General features: G+C 36.2%; 1 protein-coding gene across 1 annotated transcript in view; it reads right to left on the reverse strand.

The window, feature by feature from the left end:
• Positions 1 to 25245, reverse strand: part of ROBO2 (roundabout guidance receptor 2) — a 591630-nt gene that overhangs the window by 151438 nt on the left and 414947 nt on the right. The window contains exon 4 of the mRNA XM_023726649.1: positions 17691 to 17829. Within this exon, the coding sequence (XP_023582417.1) occupies positions 17691 to 17829 (139 nt within the window). The remainder of the gene's footprint in view (positions 1 to 17690; positions 17830 to 25245) is intronic.

Below are 25245 nucleotides of genomic sequence, written 5' to 3' on the forward strand. Positions count from 1 at the left end.
AATAGTTTAGCTTCTCTTTGCCTTTTCCTAAATTCTATCCTTGTTACCTCAATCTCAACAGGGCTCCAGTTTTAAGTGGCCTGATCCACAGATACAAAATCCCTATTCATGTTTTCCTTTTGCACAGCTAAGGCAGCCTGGCATTTTCAAACTATAAAGCTAAGGGAAAATAACAACCACAGAAAGATATTTAAAAATACCCAAATAGGATAACAATAGTTGACTTAACAAAGTGCAGATTTCAGATCATAAAATGACTAGGACAAAAAGACCAGGCCTAAAACCATTGTCTGGGGCCCCATTACAGACAACCTTGGAATCAGTCTCTTTCTGGAACTCAGGCAATTAAACTAACCACAGCTAAGCCCTTCCAGAAGAGCCAGAGACTCCTGCCACCCCAAACCAGAACTCCTTCTGAGTTTTAATCAGTGCAGGCTGTGGTTGTCTTCTGAGTGTCCCAGTCTCTCCCATCTCCAACTCCTACGTAAGACTTATGGGACTACAGGGAGTATTTCTCTTGGCAAATTTGTGGCCAAATGTGAAGTTCAGAGTCTTAACCTTCTTCACTACCCAAATCGTCATCATCTCCTGACACCGTATTCGCTCATTTTTCATCCCTTCTGCAGTGAGGTTCCTCTGCTCTGATACAATCTCTCACAACATTTTTTGTAAGAACTTCCACAAAATTTTTCACTATGCCTTCTAAACTACCCTTTCCCTGATTTGCAAAACTTCGTTATCCTCTAGCTTCCTCAGATTTTTACTCTCATCTCCATGCCTTAACTGAAATCTGGCTATTCCCTGAGGGTTTGCCTATGTCATAACCCTTTTCTTCCATCCTGAAGGGTGGAGAAGAGGGGAAGTGAGACATATCCTTTCAACCATTTCCAAACAATTACTCATGGTCTTACCCAGAGTAGTAGTCACTCAATAAATATGTTAGAATGAATTACTTATCCTCTTTCATGAAAATAATATAAAACAAATCTGAATCCTATTCCACTGAGTCTCAGGCCATCCAGCTGTAGAGTAGAATCTCCACAACGATAAAAAAATTTCTTCCTCTGCAGAAAAGATGATAGGGCTGCTATAAGGATTGAATTCGTTAATGCATTTAAAGTATTGAGATTGGCCCCTGGCATATGTAAATTCCCAGTAAATGTCACCTAGTATTTTCCATAGCTGCCTTTCACGTCATTCATATCTCCTCCAGTTATATTATTATCTCCATCTCTCTTTCCCTATTTGGTCTCACAGCAAGACCTGAACCTCATCCTCAAATCGAATGACTTCACCTTTGAAATCTGAAGTTGAAACATCTGATCCTGTTATAACCTCATGTTTCCTACTCTTAATAAATTTACAAACTAAACTTCTTCTGACCCCTCAATTTCCTTCTCTTTATGAACGCTTTGTATCATCACTTCTTTCTCTATCCTCCTGAGACTCTATTATGGTCCATAAATTGCCTGTCAATATCCTCACTTTTCTTGTTCCACTGCCTTTGTGTTGGACTTACCTGGCCAAAGCCCGATTATGTATACTATAATACTTTATATCTTTATAGAGCTAGTTGTTGTTAGTTGCCATAGAGTCAGCTCTGACTTGTGGCAACTTCATGTACAACAGAGGAAAATGATCAAGTCGATTGTTGCTACCACGGTGTCTTCTGAGGGCCTTCCAACTCAGCAGATTGTCTTCCAGTACTATACTGGATAATATTCTGTTGTGATCCATAAGGTTTCCATTGGCTAATTTTCAAAAGGAGAGCATCAGGCCTTTCTTCATAGTCTTTGTCTGGAAACTCCCCTGAAACCTGTTCACCATGGGTAACCCTGATGGAATTTGAAATATTGGTGGTATAGCTTTCCGCATCACTGCAACACACAAGCCACCAGAGTAGGACAATCTGACAGACGGGTAGTGGTATATACCTAGGGTAGACTATTAAGTGCTGTCATTCATCTTTGAATGGTTCTCCAGTGAGCTCAGGAAGAATTCCAAACTTCTGAATCCAGTCCAAATGTTTCTTTCCCATACTGTTCTCTGCTCACCTCTCCAGCTGCATCTTTCACCATCCTCTACCTCACCTTCAGTACATCCACTATCCGCGACTCCCTTCAGAACCTAGAATTTATTGGCTCTCTCTTGCCCCTGCATCTCTCCATATGCTGTGTCCAGGGGCAAATTATCCAATAGGCAAGGTAAGCACAGTGCTTACCTTGCTTACCAGATCATCTGTAGTGAACAATTTCACATTTTTTCACCACATAAAAGATTCTGCTTCTAGGTATGGCTGGCATCTGTCTCTCTCCCGTAACACCTTCCTACAGAATCTGAGCCTCTTTTAAAATTTATAATCCCTGATGGCGCAGATTACCCAGTAAGCAAGGTAAGCATGGGTTTACATGTGCTTATTTACTAATCTGTAGTGATGTGGTAAAATCCGTGGTAAAATCCATGGGAAACTACTCACTACAGGTTAGTAAGTAAGCACAAGTAAGCCCATGCTTACCTCGCTTACTGTGTAATCTGTCCCTGGCTGTGTCTCACATCTGGACCACTCTCCATACCTCCCTCTCTCCCTCTCCCTTTAGCCTAACTAGTTTTGCTCATCCTGACATAGGATTTATTTGTTTAATATCTATCTACACCTTGAGATTTTAAACATTATAAAGGTAGGACCATGTCACTTTGGTCACAATTGTATCCTCAGTGAATTGAACCTAGTGAGTAGTCAATACAAATTTATTCATGAATAGATAAATGAAGGCTATATACACGCAGGAAGAGGAAGGCTGTGTTCTTTCATCAGAATCAAACATCATTCATAACAAAATGCCAAGTATCCAGTGAAAAGGCTGTAGACATCACCTCGCATATTTTGAGCATTAAGAATTACTTTAGTCTCTGCCTCTCACTTTTGACTCTGCCTGTGTTTGTTCAAGTTATACCTGCTACTCATCATTTTTTAGGTTTAAAACATTTTCTCTGTGTTCAGTCTCTTCCAATCATTGACTATTATGTCAATCGATATCATATTTCACAAGGCTTAGGGGCCACAACCTAACTTATACGTCAACCCCCACTGCCATCGAGTCGATTCTCACTCATAGTGACCCTATAAGTCAGAATCGACTCAACGGCAATGGGTTAAGGTATAGGTTAGGTAAGTTAAAGAGTTAAAGAGAGAACCTTTCGCAAATCTGTTCCTGTACTGTGGTTTAACCTGGAAACCACATACACATTGCTTGCCTAGATAAAGAAATTCAAGTTCAAACTTCAGCAGTAATAAAAAAATGATGCTCAAGAAGTTTAAGATAAAAATGATTATATATATAATATATACAATATATATACATATATATATATACTCCATCACTGATAAATCTTACATTAATATCAAAGGGCTTAACACCACAATTTTATAATTAGAACTATACTTTTTATCATTGACATGATATTCACTATCTCTTTTTTTGTCATTAGACTATTAATATATGTAGATAGGGCTTTGAGCTGTCACTGATAACTCCATTATTGTTCTCAAAGCTGCAGAAGACTTTTAATATCATCTCTTAATTATTTTCATTTATCTAAAATGTAAAATTGTGTACCTCTTTCTTCCACATTCATACAAGATCAACTCCAAACCATTTTATAGACATTAGGATTTGTCCTTTGGTCCATAAATATCAGAAAATAATATTAAATTATTTTCATTACTGCCCTTAATAAATATGGAACCACTGTGTGGCAAATTTTTCACTCTGTGATAAAGGTTATATCAGAGATATTATTTCTAATAAGCTTTCACTAACTAGGATATAAAAATTTATAGTAAAAAATACACTTACATAACAATTAAGGAGACCATGTTGGAATGAAACAAAGTGGTACAGGGAGGTTAAATTAGCCTCCTTACAGAAAAAAAAAAATCTTATTGGCTTAAATTCCTTCAAGACAATTTGGTTTTACAACAGGAATAGAAATTGCAACATCATATTTGGAAAAGTGGTTATATCTCAAGGTCATTGGTTAGAAATTATCTTAATTTTAAGTTCTTTTGTAAGTGGACTTCAGAGATTAAATCCACAGGAAGCAACTGCTCACAGATAAGACTGAAAATTTTTTTTGTAGGCAGTTTCAATTCTTCTTGCATACTTCTGAGTCGGGAATGAACTCTGTGCAATAAAGGACTGTGAGTTCAAGGTAAAATTAATTTTTGAACCTGCCATCCACACCCACTTCTCACTTATTGACATGGTTAGGTTCCAAAGACCAGGTCGCTAAGTGAAAATCGTCATTATGTGAAAGTGGAGGATGATCACGTCAGATCACAAAATGGAGGATGACTACATCATTACACAACTGCCAAATCACATCAGTATATAACTGCCAAATTACATCATTACATAACTGCCGAATTACTTCACTACGTAACTGCCAAGCCACTGAGAATCAGGGCCCAGCCAAGTTGACACATAACCTCAACCATGACAGCCAGCGTTACTCTTGCCTCACACCTTGGCATTCGTAACTGTCGGATGTATGTCATTAATGTGCAAAATAGTCAAATAGTAGATTTTTTACTATTGTCATAAATGCAAAATGTTGGATAATGAGATAGTCAATAAGTGAGGTGTAGATGTACTTATTGGACTTGCTGTCTTTGATAGACAAACTTCTTGAAATCGCCTTCTCCATCAGTGTTCAAAGACCACTAACTGAGCTCCAGAGGACGGTGTATGTTTAGAGTAGGCCATGGGTGGTACATACAATTGGTTGAGGACTCAATTACTAACTGAAAGGTTGGCAGTTTGAGTCCACCCACAGGCACCTTGGAAGAAAGGCCTGGTGATTGGATTCTGAAAGTTCGGAGCTTTGAAAACTCTGTGGAGTACAGTTCAACTCTGTGACACGTGGGGTCACCATGAGTCAGAATCGACTCAATGGCATCTGGTTTGGTTTTTTGTTTGTTTGTTTTGGTTATCCTATGAAAGTTTCAAGATACTTTCCTTTTGTTCTGAGAAACAGAAATGTGTCACATAACTTTTGGGTGGGTAGCTCCATTTGAAAATGAAGTTTCACACATTTCCCCAATTAAGCTACTCTTACCTGATTTTAGCAACTCAGCAACTATTTAATGAGAAAGGAATATAAAGAAAAATTCCAGTCTCATATAATCTAGAAAATATATGAAATATATGGTCATCTCAAGTCATTAATGAACTAAGCAGCCATCTTCTTGTGTTCAATGATGACATGTTTATCTCAAATTAATCGTGGTATTATTTGTCTATCTCACTGATATAACATTCTTACCTATGGCCACAGAAGGAGACTATTATCTTTGAAATCTGCTTCATTGAATTATAAATAAAAAATATCTATTTTATAAATAAAATAAAAAGTATCTATTTTATGAATACAATAAAAAATATCTATTTTATAAATAAAATAAAAAGTATCTATTTTATGAATACAATAAAAAATATCTATTTTATAAATAAAATAAAAAATAATAAAAATCATATAAAATAACATTTAAATGAGCAATTCTCAGATTCATCCCTCCACTTAATCAGAGCTTTTCAACCTCAGAATTATTGTAATTATGAGCCAGATTATTCTTTGCAATAGGGGTTGTTCTATGCATTGTAGGATGTTTAGCAGCATTCTTGGCTTCTATCCACTACATGCCAGTACCAGTCTCTCCTATCTCCCCAATTGTGAGAATCAAAAATATCTCCATTTTTGAAAGGTGGGGCAAAATTGCCCCTAGTTGAGGATTACTGTACTAAATATATATCTGGCGAGCACCTACCTTGCGCCATACACAATGCCTGGTATTTAGGATTGAAAATACATACTGCAAAGGGAGTTGGGAAGATACAGAAATAAACAATTACAACAATGATGAGCTTAGCACTATTTTCTCTTTTAGAATGTTATATGGGAATATCAAAAAGTTAAGGGCTATTGAGTAAAACATGAAATGAAGGGTACTTCAGGCCCCAAATGGGAAGTGAACACAGGTTTTTAATATCTAAGAGACATGGTGTTTGAATCCAGCTTTCCCCCATACGTGTCCTGTGACATTGATCTTGTTGCTTATGGTCCTAAAACTTCAGTTCTTCCTTGGTAAAAGAAGGGATCCGTACTTCAATACTGTTGGAAGGATTAATAATAAACCTAACACAAAACCAGAGGACCCTAAAAAAACTGCAGTTTTATTATCTTTGAATATGATTTCCTTAAAAAATTAATTGTTTTATTATAATAATTAAGAGAGTGATCTCTGGGGCTTGAGTGTTTGGATTCAACTCTTTCCAAAACTTAAATTTTCCCCCTTAGATTCTCCCTTTGCAAAATGTGGATAGTAACAGTATCTATTTCTTGAAGTAATTATGAAGATGAAATGAGTTACTCATATGTAAGGTAGGTACTTGGAACTGTGCACATAAGTAGCTATTTATTCTCATATTTAATCAGTTTTAAGACGTACATTTTTTTAAATTTGATCGTCTCTGAAACTAGAAATCGTCTTACCATAGAAGGCCTATCCTAGCTTATTGGGCAAATTTTTTTTCTCTTTAGCACATAGAAAAAGTACTATTGAGTCTCACAATCAATGTTATCTTGGATTCAGTGACAGAAGGTGTGATTATATGATTAAACATTATAAGACTAAACAAAAAATCTTTTGACTTCTCTATTTTAAGGAAAACATCTTTCGTCCAGGCACCCAAGTTCCAAACCTCAGTAGTACGTTTAATCCTTCTTCTCCCATGAACTGAACTTACAATCAATTAAAAAATTTTTTTCTTTGCATTGTCACTTTCAGTAATGTCCATGGTAATACCTCAATGTAATCCCCTAATGACCTTTTTATTGTCCATTAAACAACTTCTTACCAGGCATTCCTACCTCCAAGCTTTCTCTGCTCCAATCTACCCTATATACTGTTGTTATTAGTTGCCCTCGAGTTGATTCCAACTCATAGTGGCCCCATGTGTGTGGAGGAGAACTGCCCTATAGAATTTTCAAGGGTCTGACTTTTCAAAAACAGATCACCAGGCTTGTTTTCCGAGGCACCTCTAGGTGGGTTCAAACCGCCAACCTTTCGGCTAGTAGCTGTGTGCTTAACCATTTGCACCACTTAAGGATTCCTACATATAAATATAGGAACGATTTTTTTCTGAACACAGAATGCACAAACATTTCTGCTCAGTGTTCTTCTAAGAATTCTTCCATTTCAAGGTGTGTTCAGTATAAACACTTCACTTAGAATTCTCCCTGTCAGGCCCATCTTTACTGTCACATGTGAATGAAGTATTTTTATTTCCTGAAACCCTAAAGAGTCTTGGATATCATAGCTTTTATACAGTTTGCCTTATTTAATAATGTTATACATATCTCATACCCCTACTAGAATCCTTGAGAATTAACTCATCTTTTTAAACTGTTGAAATATCAATGCATAGAAACACTCAATGGATGTCTTTGATTATTTTTTAAAATAATGATTGAAATATAATATTCTATTAGCATATAATGGAATTTTTTTTTTACTATTCCTCTGCAAGAATTGACATCTTTCTGTAAATTATGTTTGTAGACAGGATAAAAATATTTTCTTTCTCTCTTCCTGTCTTGTCAAAATCTCTCAAATTAAGGTAAGATGGCTTGATTGACTTTTTGCCTTTTACTTGTGGTGTAAATATTCTGACAAAACTGCTAGAAAATGTGGTATAATGGTTGGAATATTTATGGTTTTCATTGAACATATTTTTATAACATGTGCCAGCTGTATGAATTGCAATGGTACAGAATACTCAACAAGAGATTCTTTATAAAGGCTTCAAATGCCTATCATTTGATCAAATGAGTTGAAAGGTATTACAATAAATTTTGTAAAGATCCCTCCACTCAGATCCTGCCACAGAACTATCCGGTAAATCTATATGATGAATCACCTTCTCAGAAGAGACTTCTCTGGTACTTAATTACTTGGCAAGTTCAGCGTCCCCACCAAACCTCAAATATGATCTTTTAGAGTAAAGTTTCAATGAGTTAATACCATGTAAGGACTAAAATAGATTTCCCCCCAAATTGGTTCCAGTGTAGTGGAGTAGAGTATACTCTTAAAATATTTTGCTAAGTATTTATTCTCATATCTCTTATCTTCGGCAATTGTACCTCCTTCACACATTAACAAAGATATAATCATCATTCCTTACATTACTGTAAGGCTGGATCTCGAGTTATGCTTTGTTTTCTTCCCTTCCGTTTCAGTTCATACTATATAGAATAACTGGATAAAGAGGCAACTTTTCCAAAGGGAACATTATAAAGAAAAAAAATTATATAGTTGGAAATATTACGTCTGGAATTTGATATTGCCTGACAACTCTTAACTGTCTGTGAAATTGCTGATTATCAAACATTATCATAGGGTTGTCCTAAGGATTAATGGATCAATGTAAAATGCTTAGAGTAGGGGTGGTACAGAGTAAGCACTACATTAATATGATTTATTAATATGAAAAATGAAAATGCCATAAAAATGCATTTGAATCAGTACTAGATTTTTCTTAAGAAACTAAGGTAAGCATTCAGGGTCAAGAAAAATTTTTAATGAAAAGGTATGCCTATATATATATATATATATACACATATGAATGAATCATACATATATGAACCTTGGAAAATAGGTGTAAAACATAAACAGTGGTTGTCATTGGATATAATTTTAATTTTCTTCTTTAGGTCCATCCATTTCAATTTTCTTGATTTTGGTTTTTCTACAAAAAAACAAATATCACCATAGTTCTCTAATTGTCGCCATTTATAGAATCATACTGTTGCAGAGTTTAAAGGCACCACAGAAACCTTCTGGTCTACTTTACACATTCTGTAGATGTGAACAGTGGTGCACAGAAACATTACATAAAGTGTTTTAAAACAACATGATGAATTATGGCAAAGCTGAAATAAGAACATTAAGCTCCTAAATTCTCGTCTACCATGCAGCTCCACATTACAATTGAACTTATTAAGAATAATAACAACAACAACAATCATTCAGAAATATATCTTAAGCAAAAAGCCCTCTGGTGATTAAAAATCACGTACATGAATCTTTCCACAGATTTTATGAACACAAGGATTTGTGTTAATAGAGTTGTTATGGATTGAATTGTGCCCCTCAAAACACATGTTGAACTCCTAACCTTTGTAGCTGTGAATGTGATCCATTTTGAAACAGGGTTTTTGTTTGTTCCTTATGGGTTAGTCCTAAACATAGTATCTTCTGAGTGGTGTCTTATAAAGGGGAATACAGACACAAAGCTACACACACTGGGGGAAGACTCCACGTGAAGACAGAGGCAGATGAATCTACAAGCCCAAGAATACCAAGGATTCAGGCAGCTACTAGAAGCTGAATGAGACAAGCAAGGACCCTCCCCTACAGCTGACACACTTAATTCAAACTTCTAGGCTCTAGAACTGTGAGAAAATAAATTTCCGTTCTTTAAAGCCACGCACTTGGGGGTATTTTTGTTATAGGAGCACTAGGTAACTAAGACAAGAGTTAATTAAATTTTTCATTTTTACATTGTGCTCACAGTCAAGGTTAAGGGCTAGGTCCATGAGAGAATGTTTTTAGTTGGAAATATCAGTATAGCCACCTGTGTGATACGGTGACTATCTCCTGGTAAGCTTTCAGTTTGTCCTACAGTTTGACTCAGGTACAACGTTGCCCTGGAGTTTACCTCAGCCTAGTAGGATGCTTCTAACATGCTGTATGTTTTCTTTTTTTCAGCCTACCAGGGCTCCTGTGTTGGATATATCCACATGCCACTGACAGGTGGCACTCAGGAAGATCCTTTTGCTCTGCAGACTGGCACCTGGTCTTAGCTCTGCCCACATGCAGCGTAACAGCTTCCAGTTAATGGACAGCAGAGCATCTCTGACTTCAAGGCATTTCATATTCCAAGTGTGTCCCAGCTTGTTAGGTGACCACTGGCCAGAGCCCAAATTGGATGCCAGTTCTAGTATTGTTCCTGAGCTGAGATTCTCAGCAGATGGGCCAATGTGGTTGCAAGACAACTCGCACTCCCCACCCTAGGTGGCAATTAGTTTTGTGTTAATAGCAAGTATTAACACCTATTTGATGAAAACACAGAAAACACACCATTCTGGCATCCCTCTGAAAGTTGTCAACTAATCCTGTTTGTAAATAAAATCTTTATCTTCAGCTTCCAAGAAAGTAACCTTGACCTTTCCAAGTTTAAATTTTCAAAATACCAAGACATTTTATGTGTGGCTTATGAAATTGGTCTAAAAATTACCTTTAACAGTAATGTTGTATAGCATTCCTCTGCAGTTATATATAATATAGTATTTATAATCAATTATCTAAAACTTTATGGAAAATAAAACATTAATAAGCAGATAAGAGTCCATAAACAATAATCACATAATTACAGTCCTTAGTCCCACCTCATTATTGGCCCATATCTTCAGGATATAAAACACACAGAGTTTAAATGCATTCTTCAAGATTACTCTCCTAGTTAGTGATAGAGAAATCTAACATCACTTCCAGATGGTGGGGATATAACTAAACAGATAAATGATCAAACAGTGGCAGAACAAAGCCTAAAGTCCAGCATCCCTAGTAATGGTCGAACTATTCTTTATGCTATTATCAGCTGTATTAAAAGATTACACAGTAATTGTCTAAGCAGTTTCTAATTTTCCAGGCAGAAATGGCTAAAATATCTGTACAGTGCACACACACACACAAAACATAGAATTTTCATTTACAGTTTTTTTTATGTTTCTGAATCTAAGGACCAGCCCAATTTTCAGAAGTCTCTTACACTATTTTACATACACTGCATTTCTCCTGTTCTTAGCTTTGTTTGGTTTTCTCTTTTTTCTAAAACCATTTCAATTGCCCAGTCTTTATCAGACAACCTAATCAGTGTGGTTATTTATCAGGAGCCAAATTACCACATGTCCTTGAAAGCACACACTCTATGTGAAGAAGGCCAATCTCCTCAGCAGGAAAGCTGAGCACCTGTTCAGCATCTCTGCATCCCAGAAGCACATGTTCTAAACAATGGAGCTACCAAACAACTAATACGAACATTTTCCAGGGCTAAGGAGAAAAGCCACTTTGTGCAAAAATGCTGCAAAAAGGAATTATAAGTGGTCTCTTCAGTTCCTTTTCTTACAGAATCAGATATTTACTGTGAATCCCACATTTCATGGAACTAAGAACTCTAAAAAGCCTCCTTAAAATAGACTTGCACTTTAGAAAAAGAAATTTGTCAGTGGGTTCAGGAAAACCAATAGAAGTTTGTACTATATATCTTGAAACTCTTATTCTCTAGTTCCTTTTCCATTTTATGAAATATTCATGCGTTATGTGCACCATGTGCAAGCCATCAACTGCATTCAGAATTTGCAGAAATACATAAGAATGTAAATGGCATATTATATTTCTTTTTTTTCTGACACGCTATTATGAACATCTCTCTCTACTCTAGATTCTTAATGAGAAAGTTAGAGTCACTTTAGAATTAGTTTAGAAAATAAACAACAACAAAAAATGCAATAAAAAATGACCATAGTGCTAACCAATGGTGATATACTGAAAACTGTATGATTAATAAAGGCTGTTAAATTTCCTTACAGTCCTTTAGATACTGCTAATAATTAACTAAATACAAATCGTGCTGACATGCCCAGATAAGAAATTACAATTAGGTTAATCACACTACATCTGGTTTAACTCTGAGAAGGGATTTTTTTTTTTTATCTTCACTAACATTAAGGAGCCCTGGTGGCACAGTGATTAAAGCACTCAGCTTCTAACCCAAAGGTCGGTGATTTGAACCCACCAGCTGCTCCACAGGAGAAAGATGTGGCAATCTGCTTCCATAAAGATTATAGCCTTGGAAACCCTATCGGTTACCTATGAGTCCAGACTGACTCGATGGCAGTGGATTTGGTTTTGGTTTTAACGAATATTACCTTGAACAGAATACTGTAGTGTTGGTATATTTAAAGCCTATTTTTATATCTTTGGTTGTAATGTTATCATATTCTCTTTCTTTTATATTAAACCCATTGCCATTGAGTCGATTCTAACTCATAGCGACCCTATAGGACAAAGGAGAACTGCCTCATAGGGTTTCCATGGAGCGGCTGATGGATTTGAACTGCTGACGTTTTGGTTAGCAGCTGAGCTCTTGATGATAATTTACATAGAGCTTCAGCATATATATGTTTGATATGACTTAAGAGTAAAAACTCTTTATGTTTTGATGGACTATGACTTAATATGGAAGATCACCCAATTTATCACTAATAGGAGCAACTTCTATTACATGAAGCACTTTGTGAAAAGATGTGTTAGAGGCATTTGTTCATCAAAAGGGTACTAATTAGCAAAAGTTCCAGGTTTGCCTAAGAAAGAAAGATGCAGTATCCCAGAAGAAATTAGGTTCAGTTTTTATTTCCTTTTGTATTCAGTGGAAAAGACTTTCTTATATTGTCCAATTTGGTTTACATAAAATGAAAAATAAAAGTAAAAATGTGCTTTTAAAAAACAAATCAAGATGCACTATAAAATGCCTTTCCCCTTATCACTTCATCCTCCTCCCCTTACTCACTTCTTCATACTGGTGTGTAAACTTCTTGTCTCAAACAGATGAATCAGTGTTGTTGGTATACTTGAATGCATATATATTGAGACACTTGGAAAAAAGATATTGATACTTAGCAGAATCACACACACACACAAAACAGTGACTAACGTTTTGTTTTTCCTTCCTGAAATTTTCAATTATGAAACACTAATATCTTCAGAATTTTCTGCAATCAATTAGCATTTTGACAATGCAATGGGTAAGATAAAGGAGTCCTTCTTATTCTGTCCCTATGTCGTATGGAAACTGTCCAAATAAATACTATTCCCTGGCTGGGCTGGGAGGTTGTTGTTAGAATTGGGTAATACTACTTTTCCTATCTCACTGTAATGTTCAGACTGAAAATATCTTTAATTCAACTCACCAAAGGTATTTTGTAATTTCATTACACAGTTACTGAGAACGATCAGGTGCGTAAGGCTAAATAAAAGAAAGAAGCTTATGGGTACTAATTAGAAAACATTTCCCCAACAAGCGAAAAAATACTCCCTGATTCATCTCTGGTTACTGAAAGGTTGGCACAGATATCTTCTTCTGTGTTGAAGGTTTAATAGCTATCACAGCATTTCATAAATTTAAACTGGAATTGAAAAGCTTCTCTTGTCTCCGAAAGAAAAATAGTCACGTATTACTTACGCGGTAATTACAGGCTATGCAGCTGCCCTAAAAAGCATTACTATAAATGTGTTAAGCATGAACCACTACACAAACCTTATTCAAATTTCATTAAATGTTAAGCCAAAGAAATGTCATCCTCCACACCGCTCCATACAATTGCTTGCCCAGGAACAATGGCCATCTCCCTAGTCTGAGACCTAAATAATGTAATAGAATCAATGTTGTTGATTTAGGCTATGGTTGGTTAAAAGTCATTACTGTTATTCCTCACCAAGTAAAAAGGTCTCTTTCTCCCTCATTATGCATAAGTGAAGCTTATGCTAATTCATACGGATCTAAGAATAAATAAGCTTCTTTGAAATACCATTTAAAGATTGGGAATTCAGGGGAAAGTACATGGCTTCTATCATGATCAAAAGACTGACCTCAATTTCTATATTGCACTGATTCATGCTTTAAGCCTTTCTAACATACCATTTAAAGCTTACACAGCACTTGCATCTGCCTGCTACTTTAAAAATATTTAGCCGGTTACACAAGCAGTACAGTAATATCATGCCAGTAATAGAAGAATAAAGAGGCCAAAATTAGGAAAATGTTTTAAAGGTGGAGTAAGATTTCTCAAAATTTCAGCCTTGTTTTTAAAGCCCTTAATATCACACATTCTAAAAAAAAAAAGAAAAAGAAAAAAAGAGATAGTTTTAATGCATTTTGTTGAATTCTTATGTGTTACTTAGATTTGGAAGCAACTGAACTGGGTGGTATTTGGCAACTCGAATAGCAGCTAAAGATGTGAGGTTTATGATCTAACATCTATACCAAATGAAAAAATACAACTACGCTTGATTGTGTTTTATTTTACCTTATTTCAAAAATTGTACTTCCATTAAAATGCAATCCACTCTTACAACTTTGTATTTTTGAATCTCCTTTCAATTTGATCTTGTTTAATGATTATTAATGGACAGGGCCATCAGTGATGTCACATGGACATCCTACACTCCCCTGTAGGATGTGACGAGACAGCACTTCATTGCTGAAATAGCCTTTCCAAAAATATATGATCTCAGTACCTTCATGAGAAAACATCAGACAAATCCATATTTGGTGGACATTCTATATGCTATCTGGCCAATATTCTTCCTCAAAACGTTCAATGTCATGAAAATCAAGAATGACTGGGAAACTATTACAGACCAGAAAAGACTAGGGAAGCCTCACAATTACCTGCATTACCCTGCAACAACTAACTAAATAAACAAAAAACCTGAAGCGCATTCTAGAACAGAAAAAAAAAATCAGTGGACAAACTAGTGACACCCAAATAAAGTACAGACTTTATCAAATTATTATGAATCAATATTTGTTCATTAGGTGTGACAAATGTACCACAGTAATGTAAGACATTAACAACAGAGGAGGAAGGATGTGTGGTATATAAGCACTCCCAGTATTATTTTTGCAACTTCCCTGTAAATTCAAAAGTATAAAAATTAAAATTTTATCTTAAAAAATGACAAGGTAATATACTCCAATAAATTGAAAATTAGCCTTTGTCTACACCAGGCTTAATTTTACTATATAATTAATCTCTAAATCTAATATCAACACTTTAAAATTATCCATTAAATGCTTTAAAATTTGAGGAAAATTGCTGACTATATATAGAGAATGGACACCAACAATTCAATTCTACAAATTCTCCTTGATTTTTTTTTTAATTGTGGTAAAAATATATATAACAAAAACAAAATTTGCTACTTCACCCTTTTTCATATGTATAATTTAGGGGTATTATATATACAATTTAGGGATATTAATTACTTTCATCATGTTTCATCACTATCAATTTCCAAATTTTCCCATCACCCTTAATAGAAACTCTGTGCTCCCTTAAGCAATGACTCCCTCTTTCTCCTTCCCTTTTGCCCCTGGTAACAACTCATAAACTTCGATCTCTACATCTCTGCCTGTATTAGATATTTGTCGTAAGTGGGAGCATACAATATTTGTCCTTTTGTGACTCATTTATTTTATTTAGCATAATGTTTCCAAAATTGATCCATGTTGTAGCATGTATCCGGACTGTGTTTCTCTTTATAACTGAGTAATATTCCATTGTACATATAGACCACATTTAGTTTATCCATTCATCTGATGATGGACACTTAGGATGTTTCCACCTTTTAGTTATTGTGAATAGTACTGCAATGAACATTGGTTCTCCTTGCTTTTTAATTGCCATTTCTTCTCCATCGAGAAGGCAGCAGGAGTCTCACATTCACAAATTTCTCCTGCTAACGACTAACTTTTAAAGCTAGGTGTCTGGCAGCAAAGTGAACAAGAAGCACAGAGGCAATTTTTGCTATTACCATAGTTTTCCACATAACACGTGCCTTGTACCTTTGTTTGCCAACTGCTCCCTTTCTCTTGGGAGGGATTTTCATATGTGCTGCTATGCCAATTTTTTTTTTACATGTTCCTGCCAAAAATAAATAAATAGCATAGCGAGCTTATGAAAATCCCTGGGGTTGCTGGGGGAGGGGCGGTTGGCAAACAAACATAGAAGGTGCATTATTTGCGTAAAAATACAGTACTTAGGCTGAAAAACTAACTGAATTAATTTTTTTACTACTGACTTGCAAAGAACCTCTCACTATTTAAAATGTTTGGTCCATCTGAAGACAGTACTGTTGATGCTGTGACTTAGGAAAGCATAGCATAATAGACCTAACCCATACCAAAAAAAAAAAAAAAACCAAGACCACTGCCATCCAGTCAATTCTGACTCAGAGCAACCCTACAGGACAGAGCAGAACTGCCGCATAGGGCTTCCAAGGTTGTAATCCTTCTCCCTGGAGCAGCTAGTGAGTGCAAACCACAGACCTTTCAGTTAGCAACCAAGCACTTAACCAGTACACTACTAGAGCTCCTTATAATAGACCTGATGATACGAAAAACTGAGATTTTGAAAATGAGTGTTTAAGTTCAGGGAAGTATCAACAGTGTTGCCAGTGAAAGTATGCAAAATGTATATATATGACTTCTGTCAAAGCATGCTTAAATTTCAGCCAGTTGAATAAATTTTTTTTTTTTAAAGGATAAAATATAGAAAACAAAGCAGGATCTGACATTTTATATATACTCTATGGCTGCTAACCAAAAGGTCGACAGTTCGAATCCACCAGCTGCTCCTTGGAAACTCTATGGGGCAGTTTTACTCTGTCCTATAGGGTTGCTATGGGTTGGAATCAACTTGACAGCAAAGGGTTTCTTTTTCTTTAAATGATTGTACCAGGAGTCCCTGGGTGGTGCAAAGGGTTAACGAGCTGGGTTGCTAATAAAAAGGTTGGAGATTTCCTGTCCATCCAGAGGTGTCTCAGAAGAAAGGCTTGGTGATCTACTTCCAAAAAAATCAGCCATTGAAAACCTCATGGAGCACAGCTCTACTCTGACACACACGCGGTTGCCATGAGTTAGAATCAACTCAACAACAACTGGTTTACTGGTAGTAGGTAGGATTAGAAGGAAGGCCAAACAAATCTTAAGGACAGAATTGCTCATCTGCAGAGAAAAAAACACTTGAACAATTTACTTGGTCAGAAAAGATAAGGCCTTACTTAGGTGAAAAACACGAAATAGGTAAATTTAATTTTATAAGAAGTGACCAGGGTTTTTGGACTTTCCCTGGAGAGCGGAGAGATTGGGTTTTATTTGGCAAAAGGAAGAACCGAAGAGAGACAGAGCAGAAAGGTCTCCATGATGACATGACAAGTGAGAAGGTGACAGGAAGTCCCTGAGTGAGAAACCCCCTATGCGGATAGTGATGTTGACTACTTGTTGCCTTTCCAGTGCTCTGCTGAATATCTGTCTTTTGCCCCAGACCTTAAAGTCAGCCATACTCAGCAGTCTTTCATTAGTGATGCTTTGCGCATTAAAGAAAGGCAGATGGTCTCCAGTGTGGAGTCTGAAGCATCTTGGAAAGAGGGCAGAAGGTGAAGGAGGCCAGTGGAGTGGGTGGTCAAGAATTCAGCAGGAACAAAACATCAGATCTAGAAGGGGCCATGAGAAAGAAAACAACTCAGGAATCCTTGGTATTTGGGGATACAGATATAATCAGGGATCCAGCATGTATGTGGATATTTAAAGAAACAGTTGACATTAAAAGTCTAGAGGACTTTAGTATATACAAACAGCAGGTATGTGGCTTGCATATGTAAACATCATGTGTAAAAATAATACACCAAGACACAGGAGTGTTTGAAGGTAGAAATGTGGATACTTTTTTCTTTTCTAATTCTTCAATGGTTGTCTAAGAATTGTCTGTCCCTAGGATATTCTTACCTTCCTCTTGGGAAGTCTGCATCATCCTTTTTCCACCTCACAGTTGGTTGAGGATCTCCCTGGACCTGACATCGAAATTCTACAGCTTCTTCCTCCAGCACCACCTGGTTAATTGGTCTCCTGAGAAATGTTGGTCGTTCTTGAGAGGAAAAAAAAAAAAAAAAGTAAAATGAAATGAAATTTGCATGCTTTAAGTAAATTATAGAAAAACAAAGGTAATAGTGGCTTGTTTTTGGTACATAGGTACCTAAATCTATATCTCCACTATGTCTTCATAAGGCCTTATGATTCCAATACAGTTGAATGGAATGGAAAATTTTGGAAAAGAAGAATAGCTATGGTTTGTATGTAAGACTATACAACTTTAATTCTTTTATGAATTCTTGACCCAAATCATGTAGATCTTTAAAAAAAAAAAAAACACAACACTAAATTGTACAGAGACAACGAAGGAGATTTGAAAAATGATGACTTTATTATAATGGCTCAGGGTGAGAAAACTAAGCTGAAACTCATGCAGAATATCAAAAAGGAAATAAATGTGAATTCCATCAAGAATGCTAAAGGAAGAAACAAGTTGTGTTCTCACTCATAAGTGCTATCTGAATTTTCCTCATCAGGCTAGCATTTGAAAAGGACCCAGTTCTTCCATGAATGTTTTCACTTCCTGTATGGAAAACCTGTCTATCTGGGTTTTAGCTTTTGTTTTTTTTAAGTACATAAAGACTGTCATTATTAATTATTGCAAACTATTTACTGGTATAGATTATTTTCTAAGGCCACCTCTAATCATTTTTTCCTAACTGTTCCAGATTATTTGTCCATTTTTACTTTTCTAAACTTTTACGTTTCTCTCAAGTATTCTGTTTTGGTGTTTGTCTTTTGTTCTTTTGTTGATCCTTACTGTATTCAAGTATTTCTCTATATAAAGCAAGGGGAAAATAAATCCCTGTCTATAGAATCTACCATTTAAGAAACATAAAAAAAAAAGTAGTTTTACATATATCTAAACACTTCAAATCTTTTCTAGTTTCTTCCCTTTTTGATAAAGGCCTGGCACTAGAAAAATCACCATTTTAAATTTGTGTTAGCTCAAATCATAGGTGTTATGGATTGAATTGTGTCCCCCAAAAATATGTGTTGTAAATCCTAACCTCTATGCCTGTGGTTATAACCCCACTTGGGAATGGGTTGTCTTTGTTGTAGTCATGAGACAGGGTTAGTGTAGAGTGTGTCTTGAGTCAATCTCTTTTGATATATAAAAAAAGATTAAACAAGCAAGCAAGTAAGCAGAGATGGCGGAAGAGAGATGCCAAGCCCCATGAAGATAACCCAGGAGCAGAAGCTAAAAGAGACAATGACTTTCCTCCAGATTTAACACAGACAGAAAGCCTTCCCCTAAAGCCCTCACCCTGAATTTGGACTTCTAGTCTCCCAAACTGTGAGAAAATAAATTTCTGTTTGTTCAAGACACCTACTGTGGCATCTCTGTTATAGCTGCACTAGATAACTAAAACAATAGGTAAGTCCAATATTGCTACTTATGGAAGTGGAAAGAGAACTTAGTCAAGGAGATCCACAGGGAGTTGACACAATTAATCTGGCGATGTAGCCTTACTTAGCCACTTAGTACTTTAGTTTCAAACCTCTAATCTAGAGTTTTGAATACAGTGGCACAAAAACTGAAACATATTTAGCAGGAAGGCTTTTATCCTGAAAAGAAAAACAAATGATTTCAAATAATATATGATAATGATCTAGAATGAGAGTATATGATTTCATTGACTACATTAATATCCATACTTAAAAACCACATGTGTAAATTGCAAGCACAATATTTTAATGTTAATAAGTCCAACCATCATTGGCATTCAAAGGAAAGATAACTATTTCTTTCCACAGAGGGTTTGACAGTAGTGGTCAAAACTTTCTCCAAAACACAGACCTGCCTATGCTCAGGTATCTGTACTTTGAGACCCCAAAATTCCAAGTTATAAAACAAGACAAATGGGATTTTATCATGGAAAATATATAATTTAGATTTTACAAATAATCCATAAAAAACATGGAAAAACAAGGTTGCTTCTAAAGGACATCAGATTTTAGGTAGCCAGGATCAATAAGTAGCAAAGTGTACCCCCAGACAATAGAACAAATTTGTCATGTTAGATGGAATGGTTTGGTGCTATCCTTGTGAACTCTGGATAGTATATGCCCACAACAGCTATTTCAGTGCTGGCATAGTTGATACTGAGCTCTTGTTTCTGGCATTAACTAGGCAACAGAATCAGTAGCTCCTTGTGAGTGCTCTGAATGTTAACAGTGAAAACAAGTCATTAGCATAGGGAGCCAAACTGACGTATTCTGGGCTATCACATTATAACAGGTTACCCAATTAATCTAAAAGCTGTATTAACCCAACATTAACTAGTGCTAAACCGCAGTTCCTATCACTTGAGATTGACAAGTGATCTGTGAGAAGGAGATCCTCCTGCCCCCTTTGATTTGAATGGGGGTATCGTACTATACACCCTGGCATAAAGACGAGTGAGCTGAGAGAAGTCCTTCTCTCATCCGTAATTCCATTAGCACATGCTATGACAGCCTCTTCTATGCTATGAGCTTGTGTCTGGGGATTAGCCAGTAGCCTGGTTTCATCGGAAAAGTGGTGGGAGTTAAAGCTAGTCAGATGGTGAGCGGCAAGACCAAGAAGGGCCTTGTAGCCAAGTCAAGGAATTTCAGGTCTGCCTTGAGAGTGACGGAGAGCTATTGAAGGATTTTAAGAAAGAAAGCAACATTTTTAATGAACATAAGAAAAAGACTGTGTTGGCAGATCTGTGAAAAATACATTCGAAGATAAACTTGAAGTAGTGAATTGGGTCAAAGGGTTATTGCAATAAATTATTTCAGTTTAAACTGATATAGTAGCTCTGGGGATACGGAAGAGATGGCAGACTTAAAGAGATAGCAAAACTGGGTGGTCAATCAATTGTGGAGGGTGAAAAAGAAAAAGTTAAAGAAAATCCCCAAATTCTTAGTTCAGAAACTTGGAACAGATTGGCACATAAGGTGTGGATGTGATGTGTGTGGGGGGTATGTGTGTGTGTGAAGATCCTTTCATCATAGAGACGTAGGCATGAGGCAAATGAACCCATATGCTTAAGCCATTGTTAGTCGGGTTTCCGTTACTTGAAGTCAAAAGCATTCCTAATTAACAAGATCAAGAAGGCTACTTATATAATAGAGGCAAAAGGAAAATAAATAGGGTCATATGTGTAGATGCAGAAAAATTCCTTAGATTAAAGAATCTAAATAAAGAAGGAATCAAAAGAAACTTCTTAAGCATGATAAAGATATTTTGTCTGAAATTACATTAAAACATAAGATACTAAACACGTGCCCATTACCGTCAGGAACAAGGTGAATATGACAACATTAGAAATCAACAAGAAAGGGAAAGGAAATGTAAAGTACTGGAGAACAACCAAAACAACTATTTCTTGCAGACACTCTGCTTGTATTCCTATTTAAAAAAGGAAAGAAATATAAAAGAATTTTGAGTATAATATTTTTAAGTGACCAGATAAAGAATGGAGCTCTGGTGGAGCAGTGGTTAAGAGCTCGGCTGCTAACCAAACCAGCTGGCAGTTCAAATCCACTAGCCACTCCTTGGAAACGCTATGGGGCGGGTTCTACTCTGTCTTACAGGGTTGCTATCAGTCAGAATTGACCCGATGGCAATGGGTTAGATAAAGAATAAAGACCTGAAGAACAATAACTTTGATAATTGATAAAATATAAGAAGTACATAGGATCATTGGTGCATTATTGGTAATATTGGAAAATAGGGGATTTTTGGATAAACTGTGGCAAATTCATAAATTAAAAAGCTGTTAAGTCACTGGAATGTTAAAGCTACCTATATGATATAAAAAATTTTCATGGAATGCTGCTGAGTAAACAATAAAAATTGCATAACATTATAGGGTCGCTATGAGTAGGAATCAACTTGACAGCAATGGGTCTTTTTTTGGATGTGAGACTAAGGAGCCTTGGTGGCTTAGGTTCTAAGAGTTCTGCTGCTAACCTAAAGGTCGGCAGTTTGAACTCACTAGCGGATATGCACGAGAAAGACGAGGCAGTCTGCTCCCGTAAAGATTTATAGCCTTGAAAACCCTATGGGGCAGTTCTACTCTGTCCTATAGGGTCCCTATGAGTCGGAATTGACTCGACGGCAATCAGATGTGAGACTAGTTTCATTAACACACACACACACAGGTATAGTTTCAGTCAAAGTTTTTTGTATCCTTCCCTTAACAAGCTATCAGTCACATATCCCAAATTATAAGTACAATTAGTTTGAAGGGCAAACTTTAGATATGTTCCAAAACTAAAGTTGCTTCTTCCTCAAGGGAACACCATCTGGATCCTTAAGAGTTTTTTGGTTATCATATATGTTTTAAGTCCTACATGTTTTATAGGGAGACAGGTGGAAGCACCTGATTTATAACTTCAAGAAGCAAGTTATAATCTCCTGCTGCTGTTCTGATGAACTCAGCAGGGGTGGAGAACTTTGCAATGAACCTTCTCTATTCCCTTCTGCCCTCAAGCAGAGTCCAGTTGCTTAGCAACTGGAAAACCACCAGAGAGTGTGTGGTATAGAAATTTTGGCAGTTTGTCATTGGCTTTTGGAGTAAAATGTAATTGAATAGATATACAGAAAAAGAAATGGGCAACGCAAAGAATGACTGATGAAAGTCACCGGCATACACATGACACATGAAAATGAGTATCTTAGGTTCTGTTTTCCAGAAAAGTAACTTTAGAATTCAATGATATATTGGAGTTTGGTCACAACTTGTAAAGTATTATTCTGAGAATTTCCATTTTTCTAAATCTTATTTTGCTTATGCCAATTGTTTTATGTTAACGACACTAAATTCACCTTCTGCCTCACAACTGTCATAATTGCCTATGAAAACAATGTGCTCAAAACTAAGCTTGCCTAACATTTATTAAATAGGATATTTTGTGTAAGAATTATTTCCTAGTTTCATTAACCAGACTTTAGCCCTAGAAAATCTGAGAAGAGAATAAATATTAAAGACTAAAGAAGCTATAGAGGTCATACATGTATTTTAAACGCTTTCCATTTGCAATAAGTAGCATTATCATCAGCCAAACACAAAGCCAAGTGCCTTTCAGGTCCAAACTACAAAAATTACAAGGAAATGTCTTGGTTTTGCCATTTTGTGTCAAAAACTTAAAGCTAGAAAGGACACTGTACACTACTAACTAAATACCCTATCGAGTTTGAGCCGCATGAAGCTCTACACAATTAAAATAAATAGACACAAACAATGTTGAACTATTGAATAGCAAGGAATGTTAATTTTACATGTCAAACTAAGGTCAGTTATTTTTGCATGTTATCACCCCATGTCAGAACTCAGACTGAATAAATGGGGGGAAATCTTGACGGTTGTTTGCTGTCTGCTTATCAATTAGATTAGAGTCCCTCTGAATGGCTCGATCTCTAAGTATATAACCATGGAGTGATCAGAGGCAATGTCTTTGCCAATGCAATTAACTTTTCTTGTGTGTGAGATTAACTGGATTTGAATCACCTGCATAGCTTGCTTACACGGTTAATCTCTCATGAGACACTTGTGTTGTTTGCCAGTGTGGTACTCTGTGAAGTACAGCTCTCAAGTAGTCAGGTCAATTTAGTTCCAAATTAGCATTCTGAAAAACCCAACTTTATATGATGCTGTAATAAAATCAAATGCCAAGTCTCACGGTATAATTAAACATTGTAGTTAGGTCAATACAATCCAGAAAGTAAACATATACAAATTAACACAATACAGCATAAATCTAAAATGTGGTTGCATAATATCCGTGATGTTTCTTATTTTCATGCTACAATGGAGGAAATTAAGTACCCAATGAATAAATTTCTCTTTCCAACTTCATGCAGTCATTGAAAATAGCTGTAAAATTGCCAATGGCTGTGCCATGAGAGCTATTGCCAGGATGACCTTAAGAACTTAGAAGTAAACTTTGCTTGACATTATAAACGTAGTGTTACCGCAATAATTACATAGGTAGAGTCCTTTAAGTCCTGTAAGACCAAAGCTATGCAATAAAAGGCCGTTAGCACTAACCAGGGCTTGTAAACCTTATGTTGACTTCAGCTGGCCCTGACGGACCTGCCATTCTGTAGACTTTATTAAATTAGGAAGTCAGACAGCTAGCCCCAGTATGCCTCCCTTTATTTAACTGGCCATATATAAGGGGAGGGAAGTATAATGGCCATTGAATGTGAATTATTGCAGTTTTGTGCCCTTACAAAATGTGTGGATGACCATGATCAGCCCATCTGAATGTGATTAAATAAATCCTGACTCCATTACTTTCTTTTCTTGCCAAGAATTTTCCTGTCTGAGAAAAATCATCTTGTGAAGCAAAGAGGTAAATGTTTTTTTAAAAAAATGTTGCTCTCACCGTATTTTAGAGGCAAAGTTTCATGTTATCGCTGATAACGTGATGGGATAGTCCCCCTGACAGCAGGGTTCCTGTCTATCAATCCCATGCTATATTCAAGACTTAGACAGGACCCGGCACATTGTAGGGGCTCTGTACATTTTGTTGAATGAATGAGTGGGTAAGAGAAATTTTTGTTTTTTTTAAAGTTTGCAAGTAAACATTACTTAAAAGAACTATATTGCTCCCAATAATCATCTTGATTTTCATAGCTCCTTATGTAATAAAATATGGTTGCATGTTTTGAATAGCACTGCGTTCTCTTAAATGAAACCAAAAAAAAAAAAAAAACCTGTTGCCATTGAGTCAATTCCGACTCATAGCGACCCTATAGAACAGAGCAGAACTGCCCCATAGAGTTTCTAAGGAGCACCTGGTGGATTCCAACTGCCGACCTTTTGGTTAGCAGCCATAGCTCTTAAGCACTACGCCAGTAGGGTTTCCCTCTTAAATGAAGGCCACAGATAAACAATTACGTGTTTCCTAAGGTTTGGGTCTGAATTATTTTCCCTTATAGTTTTACATATGAGTATCTCATATAGGCCAGGCCATCAAGTATTACATCTCATTCAATGACTGAAAAATGGATATCACCAGCCTTAATCTCTATCCTTATCCCTGATAAAATGGCCAGTTCCTAGTCTGATCATCATACAGTTAAAGCCATCAGCTGACATAGTTTCCGATGGTCTTTTTAATAAACAACAATTAAACATGAATGAAGAAGAAAAGATCATTTGCCATTTGAAGAAACACTCCAGATTTTTAAAATATAAGTTGCAATTTTCAAGCTAAAAAACTTGTGAGCCCTTTACTAAAGAGTCACCATACTTGAAGGACAGAGAAAACTATTTTCTCCAGCAATATGTCTCAGAAAGCAAATGGCTGTTGTATTGGAAAATACCTTTTATTCCTGTCATGATTTTTCTCGTCATCCACAAATGAATTACGTCTTGAACAATTAAACATCATCAGTTACTTTCTTCTGTATAACATATATCTTAAAGGA

This window comes from Trichechus manatus, unplaced genomic scaffold, assembly GCF_000243295.1.
Source record: "Trichechus manatus latirostris isolate Lorelei unplaced genomic scaffold, TriManLat1.0 scaffold00012, whole genome shotgun sequence".
In the NCBI taxonomy this organism is placed as follows: Eukaryota; Metazoa; Chordata; class Mammalia; order Sirenia; family Trichechidae; genus Trichechus; species Trichechus manatus.